General features: G+C 43.3%; 1 protein-coding gene across 2 annotated transcripts in view; it reads right to left on the bottom strand.

Annotated features, from left to right (window-relative positions):
- Positions 1-12963, bottom strand: part of CREM (cAMP responsive element modulator) — a 36473-nt gene extending 23510 nt beyond the window's left edge. The window contains exons 1-2 of one of the 2 annotated variants that reach the window (XM_073629887.1): positions 12424-12963; positions 11671-11791 (exon numbers count right to left, since the gene is read on the bottom strand). Coding sequence is in view for 1 of the 2 variants with exons in the window: in XM_073629886.1 (XP_073485987.1) it covers positions 12424-12430 (7 nt within the window). In the remaining variant the exon portion in view is untranslated. The remainder of the gene's footprint in view (positions 1-11670; positions 11792-12423) is intronic. The other variant, XM_073629886.1, reaches the window with a different exon arrangement.
- Positions 12964-13669: the final 706 nt, after the last annotated feature.

Here is a 13669-nt window from a genome sequence, read left to right as displayed (position 1 = left end):
AAACAAACAAACACAGTATCACACTATCAAGTCCTTAATTGTGAGGTCACACGCTCTGAGGTGGGAATATACACATAGGGGGGGGGAGCACCTGTGTGGACACGAGAACATGTATGAATCACCATTACAAGATTTCATTACCCAATTATGTTATTTTTGACTCACAAGATTTTCTTCTATTGTATCATAGCACTTCTAGTTCAATGGGTCACTTTATACATTAATGCATGTGGTTGGATTATTAAGCTAAGATGTATGATGTTTGATTATATGCTTTATGTTAATTTGATTCACGGTACCTATTCAGTGTATATATGCACTAAAAGGCTTTATTTTTTTGTCACTTTATTGGGCACATATGCCATTAAGATGGCGCAGCATTTTCTTTTCATATACAAAGTCATTTAGAGTGATGAGACCAAAATTGAGCTATTTGGCCACAACCATAAACACTAAATTTTGAGAGGAGTCAACAAGGCCCATGATGAAAGGTACACCATTCCTACTGTGAAACATGGAGGTGGATTGCTGATGTTTTGGGGATGTCAGAGCTACAAAGCCACAGGAAATTTGGTCAAAATTGATGGAAAGATGAATGCAGTATGTTATCAAAAAATACTGGAGGAACATTTGCATTCATCAGCCAGGAAGCTGCGCATGGGACGTACTTGAACATTCCAACATGACAATGATCCAGCACACAAGGCCAAGTCGACCTGTCATTGGCTACAGCAGAATAAATTGAAGGTTCTGGAGTGGCCATCTCAGTCTCCTGACCTCAATATCATTGAGCCACTCTGGGGAGATCTCAAAAACGTGCAGTTCATGCAAGACAGCCCAAGAATTTACAGGAACTGGGAGGCTTTTTGTCAAGAGGAGCTTTACCATCTGAGAAGATAAAGAGCCTCATCCACAAAAGACTTCAAGCTGTCACTGATGTTAAAGGGGGCAATACACAGTATTAAGAACTGGGGTATGTAAACGTTTGACCGGGGTCATTTGGGTAGTTTATGTTGTCATTATGATGTAAAAAAAGTAAACAGTTGATTGATAATAAATGGCTTCAGCCAAACACTATCCATGAGCGAAAGAAAAGTTTTTGTGTTATCATTCATATTCTCAGAAAAATGGCCAAGAGCACAACTGTATATTGAAAATTATCATGACATATATATTATTTATCTCTAGTTATCAGAATACATTACTTTTTCTAGTGACCCTTCAAAGATTAAAATTCCTGAAGCTTGGTGGGTTTATCTTTTGGACTGCTTTTTGCAGCTTTTATAATATTTATAAAGGTTCCTGAAAAACATGACATACATTGACAATGAAGCTGCAAGAGCCCAGCACAGAAATAATGTAAACAGCTGTCGGTGGTTCATTCACATTTTCGAAGTACAATGTAATACAATACATTGCAAAATGTGTAAACAGCATACCATACCAAATACTAAGTTGCTTTTTGGATTTCTAGTAAACACAACAGGGTCTTATATCAATTCTGAATACAAGAAACATGAACACACAGTAATGCACATTTGGTTAGCCATTACCCTGCAGGCCTACAACATTGGGCCCATTCACATATTTGCATTTTGGTTTCTTCTTTGCCTGATGGGTTTTCCACTGACATGAATGAAAATGCACAAAAACATGTTGGTGTGCATTGGTTGTAACGTGCTTTGCCACGTACTTTACATTTCACCACAATGAGAGTTCTAACCCACATCGATGCAAGGTAGCATGGAAGTGCATGATGACACATTGATTTCAATGGAAAACGAGTCATGCAAAAACTCAAAAAGTGGCTTGAATTGTGAAATTGAGTTAGTATCCTAGGTGGAAAATGAAACTGATGCACTAGCATTTGCAAGGCCTAGGCATTACCCACACATAAAATATAATTTTCTGTTTCAATATTTTTATTGAAGTTTCAAGAATCATAGCAAGCCATGGTTTGCCCATGCAGGGGCAGCATCTGACACGCATGTGAAGAGACAGCGTATGGCCATATAATGCATAACAAAACAAAAACCTGTTACCAGGACTATAGAGGACTAAGTTAAGTATTAGGTAGATATCACAGGCTATAATATTCTACTCCTTGGAGAACAGCAATCTGTAATGATAGCCTTCATATCAAGAATGAAGGGAGAAAAAGGAGGAAACAAAGAGAAAGGAGAGAGAAAGAAAAGAGAAAAGGAGAGCGGCCCCAGGAAAGGGCGAGCACCACGGACACTGGACCCATACAAGCAAGCTTTAAAGTCCACCATAGCTAGTCGGGGGTAGGGATGGGAAAGAATAACTTATCCACGGTTCCTAGAATTTCAGAAATTTTGCATGCGAATCCCTCAATATACTGGACATCTGCTCATTAACCTTCAAAGCGGTCATTCTGATTTTCACCCCCTGGAAGGTAACAGCTGGTGTCTTCCAGGCTTGGGCGATGGTCCGCTTGGCAGAAATAAAAAAAGGTATGAGGCCAATTTCTGCTGGGGTGCAAAGAAGCCTGGTATAGGGTAATGCAAGAGAGCCAGCCAGGCATCCTTTCAGGCCGTCACATGGAATAAAGTCTGCAAAAGGCCAAAGACTCTGGACCAGAAATAAAATATCATTTTAAGGCTTCTTCATACCAGCTTGCATTAAAATGCAGATGTCGGCATGGAGTAGGGCGATTTTCTAAAATCAGGACATCCAACTGTAACCCTTGTTTTGTGATGTCACAGTGACATCTAACCAGTGCAGGACCCCAGGGTTGGGTCCTGAATGGCCGGTATATTTCCTAACTATTCAGGTTGTGGTCCCTTTACGGTGGACATTTGAAGAAATGTTGAGTGCTCAATGATTCCCACACATGCAAGGTGAAGGGTTCTGGGGTAGTCCAGCTAAAGAGGACTGATTTTCAAGTACTCCCCAGATTGCAAAGTCTATATTAGAGACCCAGAATTTTGGCTTTTCAAAGATTTTTGGTCCTGAAGGGGTTAATCCAGATGCCTCAGACTCCAGAAAAGAAAGAGGAAACAGTCGGCACCGGGCAGTGAGAGAGCTAGACATACCTGAGTGAGCAGGGTGAATAAAGCCTGGAATTGATCCATGGTTGCAGAGCTGTGAAAACCTCCTCTTTAGGGGTCTGGGATTTCCCCATCTTCTTCAGGGGTCCAAGGGTGGTACCAGTATGGAGGCAGTGCACTATTACCTTGTTTTTGCCATTTGAACCAGAGTTATGGATTATTTTAGGTTAATTTGCTGCAATTAAGCGGTTTTATTTTCTGGCTTGTTTAAGCATTTAATAAAGACTGCGACTTTTACAAGCAGCTGGCGGTGGTCACCCACATGACAAACCTAATTAGTAATAAGGCAAATTGCTTTATCTATGCAGTGGGACTGTTCTGGCAAAGGCTGTCCAATGCAGCTGGTGTGAACGGGCCCTCACCACTACATATTTAAGATGAATTTTAACTACAGTCATAATAGATAATCTGATAACACAACCTTTTACACACACACTCTAAAAGCTACCAGAAAGAGTTCACTTCTGCCATGGTAAGGGCTCTTTATTCAGCCTCAGTGACCCATGTGAGTTTTGTAAAGTTTTACTGCAGACAAAGCATTTCACTTTTAAAGTATGGAAGAATCCAAAGTGCTCTGCATGAGAAAAGCCATTATACTTATCTCTAAGTAGCCAGTGTCTCCTACCTACCCTCTATCTAAGAACTGAAGCCTCCATCAGTATCTTGGATTGGATGGAACAATAGCAAATGGCATGGGACACTGGTATTTAACAGTCCTAAAACTGTTGAATGCCAAAAACGCTGATGATGGCTGCAATGCTGGAGCAGAGGAGAAGTAGGAGACACAGGCCTCCAGAAAAGGGGAGTATACAGAGAACAAAGCTGGCCATAGAGGAGTCCCCGCTGTCGGAATAAAATAGCACAGTGAGGAGAATTCCTCCATCTACTTTGCTCGTGTGAATAGGGGAATACCTTCATTTTTTTCCCCCCCGATCAGACAGCGGGTGATGAAAACCCATCCATCCATCTATGGCCAGCCTTACAGTGTCTCTTCATATATAAAGCAGGCCATAGTCAGGCAGATATTTCACTGAAAAAAACAGCCAGCATGAATATGGTACCCATCAGGGTGGATTTAATTTAAATAACTAGTAAAAAGTCTTGATTTAAATCAACTCGATATAAATCATAATTTTTAAAGAGCAACTGTCATCTCTGTCCCGCAGCGGCTCCTCTTCTGACCTGCTGTTGACTCACCGACAGTCCCATTCACTTTAATGGGGTGGCTGGTGATGCAGCAGTGACTAGAGCTGGTAGATTTTCTCAAAAAAAAAAAAAAAAAAAAAAAATAATATATCTGCGATTTTTAAAAAAACAAGAAAAAAAAAAACAAAAAAACAAAATAAAAAAACTTGATTCACGATTCGAGTTTCTTTTTTTTTTTTTTTTTTGGACACTGCGCCGGTCCTGAGGAGCTGTCCGGCCTTGCGGACTAGGCCGAAGCCGCGGCCTTGCCTAAAAACTCCTGCCCGCAGCTCCTCAAGACCGGCGCGGTGTCAGCGCCGGTCCTGGTGAAAAATAAAAAAATAGATTTGCTGAAATTTTGAATCGATTTGACCTCTCAACTCGATTCAAGATTTAAATCGATTTTTTCCCCCAGCCCTAGCAGTGACACAAGGTGATGGACGTAGCGGCCGCAGGTGAGTGGATGCCCACTAACATGAGCTGCCATGATGGATCTGAAATGACAGGTGCTCTTTAAATGTAAGGATTTACACACGAGCCGATTTTACGGCAGACTTTGTCCGGTGGACTTTGACTTACTTTCCGACGAACTTTCCGAATGAACGGACTTGCCTACACACGATCAACCAAAGTCCGACGGATTTGTACGTGATGACGTACGACCGGACTAAAACAAGGAAGTCCATAGCCAGTAGCCAATAGCTGCCCTAGCGTCGTTTTTTTGTCCGTCGGACTAGCATACAGATGAGCAGACTTTTCGACCGGACTCGAGTCCGTCGGAAAGATTTGAAACATGTTGTTTCATTTCTAGGTCCGTCAAACCTTTGGGGGAAAAAAAAGTCCGCTGGAGCCCACACACGATCGATTGGTCTGCCGGACCAAGTATGCCGTAAAGTCCGGTTGTGTGTACGCGGCATTGTTCTTGCTGGTAGAATCTTTAATATTTGCAAACAAAATGAAGGTTTCCCATTTAGAATAATAAGTGGTCAGGTTAGTATGTTTACTGCGAAATTGTGTGAATGCATCAATGCGGTGCATGATATCTCAGCTTGGATTCATTGAATGAGTTTACCAAAAATGTAAATATTGCAGAATATACAACCTCATGCTACATAACTAAAAAAAAAAAAAAAATAAAAAAAAAACCAGATTTAAATAAAATAAAAAAAAATAAAAAAAAAAAAAAAAAAAAAAGATTTTTTTAAAATTTTTATCCACCCTGGTACCCATGCAGCAGTAAATGTGTTCCTTGTTATCCACAGGCAGGGCCGTATTTAGACTTGTTTCCCTAGCGTGCCCCTATGTACAATGTCCGTCTCTTGTATCATGGCATTATTTTTGCAAAAACTACTGCTATAAAGCACCACTGGGCGACATGTGGTCTGTACCACCAGTGACAGACCAATTAGTGTGACATGGTTCTTGAACTGCGCAGACCACCAAACACAAGAAAAGAGATGATTTCCTGAACTGTCAAGAGTCTTCTGATTCATCTCAACATCCCCTGCATTCCCCTAGAGCTAAATTTAGCTACAATTGCTCCACAACAAAGTAATGAAAAATTATCACATTTTGTAAATTTCTAGGCTTGGTATTAAGCCATCTAACCCTGCTGCCCTTGGCACTGACCTACAAGTGCCCTTATTTCACATACATTAGTGTACACAGTGGCACCTACTCTGTGCTGTTCTGACACAGAGACCGCTCCGCCCCCAGAACAAACCAGTCAGCGCTTGCAGCCAGTGGCTAACAAATAGTTCTCCGTTAAGTGAAAATGCAAACGTATTCGGGTGGGGGGGGGGGTGTCTGTGCAATCCCCACCCACTCCTCTAACCAGTAAGTGTATGTAAACCCTACATTTATTTTTCAGTATGTTTACTGTATATCAGGGGCGGCCCATCCACTAAGTGCGCACAGGCACCACCCCCACCCCCCCCCCAATCCAGGCATCTGGCCCCCCATGCAGGACACCGGATGCATGGATTCCAAAAGGCTTCAAAATAGGGTGGGCTCGGGGTCGCAAGCACTGCGAACCGAGCCCACACAGGTGTGTTACAATAGCAAATGAATATTATACACTCATCCTCCTCCCGGCCAATCAGAGACCCATCACCCGATTGTCTGAAAGGACAGGCGATCCTATTGGACACCTAAGAGGAGGTAAGAAGGCTTGCCTATAGGTACTGTAAATATCTCCTAAACTTGTACCGTGTAGAAGATATTTACTGTATACTACACCGATTACGTCATCGGCGCATACGCTCTGAAGGAACGGCCGCCGGTGCCGTTTCTACAGAGCCCTGTGCCGTGAACAGCAGCATGCGTGGGAGTGACATCACGCGGCTCCGGCCAGTCACAAAGCTGGAGACCGTGGACCCGGAAGGAAGACGGGCGAAGATGGATGTGGCCTGCAGCGGGGATGATGAGGGCTTTGTTTGCATATAAGTGTCACATAATGTGCTAGTATGCGATGAATGCTAGCACATTATTCCTTTACTTTGCAGAAAAAAAAAAAAAAAGGAAACATCAGTTTACTTTCTCTTTAAATATCTGCCTTGCAATTGGCAGCCTGCAATGGGAGCTCCTTCAGTTTGTTGTCGGGCTGTCTCTGTACAGTTAGTCCCCTACATATGAACCTTCAATTTGCAAAAGACACAAATGTGCGCTTGCTTGTCCAATCATGCGAGTTTGTTCACATTTCTGGTGGTTGTGGTTCTGTGTACTTTATGGTTTACAGTACTGTATCTATATTTCAACTTTTTTTTCCCCCGTGTATTATTTGTGTGAAATGCAGTGGCGGCTGGTGTGCGATCGGTGTGTGCTCCTCTCTTCTGCAGCCACAGGAGGAGCTGACAGCACTCTGCATGAAGGGGCCGGAGGATCGAACTTGGCGGCTGGTGGGTCAGTCTCTCGGTCCTCAGCTGTGCGTCTCCTTGCTCCTCGGCCAATGGGATCGCTTCTCCTTTTTTCTCACGACCCGCTTCCTGAATGGCCTGAAGGAGGATCAGTGTGAGAATAGTGACTATTCATTCACTATTCTCACACACCTGGGTGGGCTTTGGGCGCAATGCTCTGCGCCCCCAGCCCACCCTATTTTGAAGCCTATTAGAGCCTGTGGCTCTAATCACGTGCTTCAGGAATACACAGATTGGAATCCATTTATCTGGCGCCCTTCATCTAGATTAGAGGGCCGGATGCATGGATGGGGAGGGGGCGGTGCCTGTGCGCCCCTAATGGACGTGCCGTCACTGTGAAATGTGTTAAGGTCACCCCAAAACAAGTGAACACCACTTGTGTTCAATTTGTATCAACACAAATTACAACACGGGCATACAGGTGTGAATCTGGACTGAAGCTGTGTTATGATCTTTCCAACTCAGGATTTATACAGCACTAAGAATTTGTACAACACCTTACAAAATAAAGGGAGACATTACAGTTACAAGACAATTCTATACAAGAGAGTTCAGAGCAGAGGCTTAAACTAGAACCTTCAGGGCCCCGGTGCAAGAAACCATGAAGGGCCCCCCTGAGCAGAAGCCAATGGGAGATATTGGTGGAGAGGGTCGGCGAACACTGAATGGTTGGTAAGGTGGAGGAGTCTGACAGCAGCATTCATGAGGGACTAAAGTGGGATAATCTGTGTAAAGATAAGCCAATGAGGTGGCAATCGATGATGCAAAAAAAAAAAAAAAGAATTTGTACTTCTTGCTGTACATGGCAGTGCCTTATACTTCATTGTAAAGGGTCACCTCTACACCAACCACAAATGTAAGGGCTCACCTCTACACCAACCACCAAATGTAAGGGCTCACCTCTACAACGACCCCTACATTTTTCACCATCTGTGTTTCTCTTCTGGCCATTACTATTATTTGTTATATTTCATGATTATTAGGTTAACCTCATTCTTTATTATTTGTATTTAAAAGTCTCCACAACCTATTGACCAGGCTAATATACAATAATCCAGAAGTCCAATGAATTTAGCACAAGTTCCAAGACCTGAAAACGATTTCAAGGGTTCCCCCAGGATAGAAAGGTGTTTTTTTTCCCATTTTGAATATAGTAAGTGGGGGTTATAACCCCTGTAAGTTTTATTTTTGCTATCCTTGTCCCCCTGGGGAAATTTACCTTCACTGTCTGTCCCATAGCCAAGACAGGAAGTGATAGGAAATCCCTGCAAATTAAGGGAATCTCCTCCCCACCCCCCCACCCCCAGGTCACCAGAACTAGTGTCTCCATTGGAAGATTTCCCCTCTATTACTTTTCAAGGGACAGCCCAAAATGTAGGATTTTGTTCGATTTTCACTGTCAATGATAATGGTAAGGAGAACTAATAGAGACGGTGATTCCACCCAGACAGCACTACAAACTGTCAGGTGTTCTAATCCTTCTCCTCTCTATCCAGAAATAAAAAAAAAAAAAAAAGTTTTGTCTTCAGTTATATTTTAGGTGGCCAGGGTAAAGACAGTAGTCAGAATGCCCACTCTTTTCTTTTATGATCCATGAGATTTTGACAGTTTTTGATGATCGCTCGCACTGAGGTAAGATCCCAACAGCTGCCCACTCAGACACAAGGAAGGCTGGTTGTTTGCCATGTTTGTCCAGGAGGAGTGTATATTCCGCATGTGTGGTTTGTTTTGCTCCAAAGGCTAAAGAGGGCGGTACGGGTGAATGCATTTCCTGTGTACAATACTAGCAAATTCTAGAAGCACTGTGACGACATATCTCATGTTTCTGAGAGCTCCCATCTAAAATTTAACTATTTATACATTAACCAATGCAAACAGCACACTGCAAGAATTTCTTACTGCCTCCGAGGCTGTTTACTTAACATTTACAACTTTAGTATTCCTTAAAGGCATATTATTAGACATATGTAGCCCAGAAAAATCAGATATGCATAGAATAACTATATAATAAACAGAAATATCATTATACACACTGTATGGATAATATAGGAAAACCAGAAGAAAAGTGATGCTTTTGCCAAAACAACCAATCAGGGTCTTTATGTTTCCAGTGCGGATCGGAGAAAGAAAAAAAAAAAAAAAGACAAAATCTATTTGGCTGCCACAGACAGAAGATGTTGCTCGTAATAACAAATTAGGATTTAAGATTAAAATTATAATATTCACTAGAAAATTATAAAAAAAAAAAATCTAATTGTTGATCTTATTTTCCTTGCTGTAGCTTTTACTTATTTATGAAATGTTTATTTTTTTTTTTTTTAAAAACAGCAAAGAAAACAGTGGGGCTCTTTTTCATTGTGGTTTATATTTACAATTGGGGATGTGATGCATTTAATAACATTGAATATCAAACATAAAACATTGAAGCAAGCTGAACAAAATCTGTAATTTTTGCTGAATGACAGTCCCAGCATATGACAGGCAGGTTTCCTCTATGTGTATAGCTAGTCCAGTAATGTCAAATTGCTCATGATTCAAAATGAGAACTGTGCCAACCCCTTGGTGACAGATGACAGCTTGCCTTTTAATTTGCAATAAATCCGTTGCTGGAAGCTTTGTCTTACCATGGCTAACCAAAGCCAGATCAACTCACTATCACGGCTAAATAAGGCAGTGTGCAGGCTTGGCGGGGATAAACTGCAGGATCCATCCATTGCATGCTACTGCTGGGAACTGCTGCAACTTTCCCCCATCTTGGCCTTAAGCTGACCATATACAACACAACATCCTTAAATCCAAGAACTAATATGAAATGTGTTGTAGCTTACCATTCCTTACATGTGGTGACTGCATTATTTTCCTTTTTAAGGCTTTTACCTATTTTTTTCACCTGGTGATCCTGCCAATAAGACACTTCCCATCCTACGTAGCCAACGCTCACTCACTGGAAGACCAGAGTTGGCACCCTAGGCTGCACACTTGGACTACAAACCCCTCCCCTGTTCATCTTCATGGGTAGGAGTGGATTTGTAGTTCACAGAAAATAGCTGGGAAGGTTGAAAGGGGCTTTAATAAAGTACAATTCGTGTGTTAAACCGTTCGTGCTGTTCCTCCCTTGCTTGTACATGTAGTGCAATAAAGGCATTTGGATCTCAGTTTAGTGTGCAGCCCTCTGGACTTTCCTTTCATTAAGGTTGAAAACATTGTTTGGGGTTTCAGTTCAGCTCATAAGAAGTGGCAAGGACACTGGATTTCTATCAGGATCAACAGAAAATGTTGAAATAGGAAAACTCATACAGTCATCACATCTGAGGACTGGTAAGTTGTACTCTATTACATTTTTTGTTCTTGCTTTTAAATAACCTTTAAGGTGGGAGTAAACTCCCATCTCTGACTTTTACCTATAGGTAAGCCTATAAAAAGGCTAACCTATAGATAGTGTAAATATCTCCTAAACATGCACCGTTTAGCAGATATTTACTGTACAAGCAGCCAGTGACATCACTGGCACATGCACTCTGGAGGAACCAACCCTCGGGCCGTTCCTTCAGAGCCATGTGCCGTAAACTGCGGCACACGTAGGCATATGTGGGAGTGATGTCATCATGGCACCAACCAGTCACACAGCCTGAAGTCCGTGAACCCGAAGGAAGGCGGGTGAAGATGGAAGCGTCTGCAGTTCTGACATCTCAGCACTGGAAGGGATTTGTTTTCAGGTAAGTTTAACATAATGTGCTAGTATGCGCATGCTTGCACATTATGACATTACCTTGCAGGGTACAAAAAAAAAAAAGTCCTGGGGCTTACTACCACTTTAAGCTGTAACATCAAAGTACAGTAGTCAATGAGTTAACTTCTGTAAAGAACGTACAAGTGTTGTAATTGCTGGTGGGAGATGGGGGGGGTCATCCAAAGTATTGGAAAATCTCTAGACTCACTGACTAATCAAAACGAAGAATGAGCCCTTTTCACCATGTATCCACTAGGAAAAGAAAATGAGTTAGGGCAGGTCCCAGAAGAAGGATGAGCAAATCTCTCAGCAGCCTTCACTGTCGGTGAGCTATGTGCCCATCTATGGACACCCCTTAGTGCCAAGTCCCTAGCCTGGAATAAGAAAAAGAATGCAGCCATCACATCTAAAGACTGGTAAGCTGCAATATATTACATTCCTGTTCTTGCTCTTAGATTTCCTTTCACCTTATCTACTTTCACCTTAACTACTTCAAGCACAGCTTACAACAGTCACTCAATGGGTTAACTTTTGGAAGTGACAACAAGAATGTACGAGTGGCGTCATCACTGACGGGGGTCATCCAGTATATTGGAAAACCTCTACACCCACTGACCAATCAGAAAGAACCCCTTTTCACCATGTATCCAGCTGGAGGATTAAAAAAAAAGTTGGGTCAGGTTCCAGAAAAAGGGTGAGCAAATCTCCCCCCAGCTTCCATTCCCAGTGAGCTGTGTGCCCATCTATGGGCACCCCCCTAAGTGCTTACCTTGAAATAAGAAAAAGAATGCAGGCTTCGCATCTAAAGACTGGTAAACGTTCTTGTCTTTATATTCTTTAAGCCATATCACCACTCCGAACACAGCTCACAACAGTCAATGGGTTAACTTCTGTAAGTGACAACAAGAACGTACGAGTGTCGTCATCAGTGGCAGGGGGTCGTCCAGTCTATTGGAAAACCTCTACACCCACTGACCAATCAGAAAGAAGGAATGACCTCTTTTCACCATGTATCCAGCAGCAGAAGAAAAAAAAAGTTGGGGCAGGTCCCAGAAGAAGGATAAGCAAATCTCTCCCCAGCTTACATTCTGAGTGAGCTATGTGCCCATTTGTGGACACCCCCTTATCTGAAATAAGAAAATGAATGCAGCCATCACATCTGGTAAGCTACACTATACTACATTTGTGTACTTGGGTGGTAAGTGGTAACACATCAGTGAGACAATGGGTTAACTTCTGTAAGTGACAACAAGAATGTATGAGTGGTGGAGGGGGGGGGGGGGGGGTCATCAAACATATTGGAAAACCTCCAAACTCTTTGGCCAATAAGAAAAAAGGAATAACCCCTTTTCACCATGTATCTAGAAGGAGAAAAAAAAAGTTGGGGCAGGTCCCAGAAGAAGGATGAGCCTTGATCACAGACACCCCTTGGTGGCCAGTCCTATCCTAGAAGAGAAGAGAGGCATGCAGCATTGAATTTGTAGGAAGTAAGCAGAGAGAGGAAGGGATTGGATGCACTCACCCCACATGGTCCCCCAGCTGAGTGTCAGCTCCTAGGCACTAGCCCTGCACAGTGGATGAGGCCAGGCAAGGCAGCAGCATGATGAATCAGAGAGCGGCTCCCACAATCACTGTGTCAGCCCTGGGCTGCTGACGTCAATGTGCATCTTGTTTAGAGTGTAACATTTCCATTTCCCCGGCTGTAACCCGATTCCAGGAAATCACATGACGTCAGTCTTGTCAGCCCAATTAGCAGAAGAATAAACCATTTTCAGGAGGAGGGGGAGGGGCCCCAACAAGTTGCTGACAGGGGCCACTCCTCTCCGCTGACATTTCCGAACACTCCTCTCCTGTCTGAGGCGGGAGGGACAAAGTGTTTGCAAAGAGCTCCGCCCTGTGCTGCGACTTGTAGTCCTCCTAAAGACCCAGACACATGTCCTACAAGAGATCACCAGCAGGCTGCCTGCCCCGATCACCCCCCTCTACTGCCATGGCCAGAGAGATCGCAGCTGTGCCTCCCCTTCATGTGTGCGTCCCAGTGCCTGGCGCTGACATCATCGTGACGTCATTGCCCTTCACATGAATAATGATCAGGGGAGAGTCAGGGTGGGGTGTGATGTAACCCATCCCTGGGGAGGGCACACTGACATCAGGAGAGTCTGATTTTTATTAGCCTGATCTCTGGAACCGGAAAATGTTCTCTGATCACTGTGACAGTACATCCCATAATTATTATAAAGACTTCATATTCACTCATACAGCAGAATACTTCGTTACATCAAGAAGTACAATGTAACATTGCGAGAGAAGACATCAGAAGAACTTTACAACTCTTATCCCAAAGCAAAAATGTAGCATTTTGCAGCTGAGCATTTCTTAAAGTGACACCGCAAAAAAACAAACAAAAAATCCAGTTCTATACAATTATATTCTTAACCACTTGCCTACCAGGCACTTTCACCTCCTTCCTGCCCAAGCCAATACTGGGCACTTTCACCCCCTTCCTGCCCAGGCCAATACTGGGCACTTTCACCTCCTTCCTGCCCAGGCCAATACTGTGCACTTTCACCCCCTTCCTGCCCAGGCCAATACTGGGCACTTTCACCTCCTTCCTGCCCAAGCCAATACTGGGCACTTTCACCCCCTTCCTGCCCAGGCCAATACTGGGCACTTTCACCTCCTTCCTGCCCAGGCCAATACTGTGCACTTTCACCCCCTTCCTGCCCAGGCCAATACTGGGCACTTTCACCTCCTTCCTGCCCAAGCCA

Source organism: Aquarana catesbeiana, linkage group LG05, assembly GCF_042186555.1.
Source record: "Aquarana catesbeiana isolate 2022-GZ linkage group LG05, ASM4218655v1, whole genome shotgun sequence".
NCBI lineage: Eukaryota > Metazoa > Chordata > Amphibia > Anura > Ranidae > Aquarana > Aquarana catesbeiana.
Note: the sequence above shows the minus strand (reverse complement) of the source record. Positions and strands in the feature narration are given on the sequence as shown.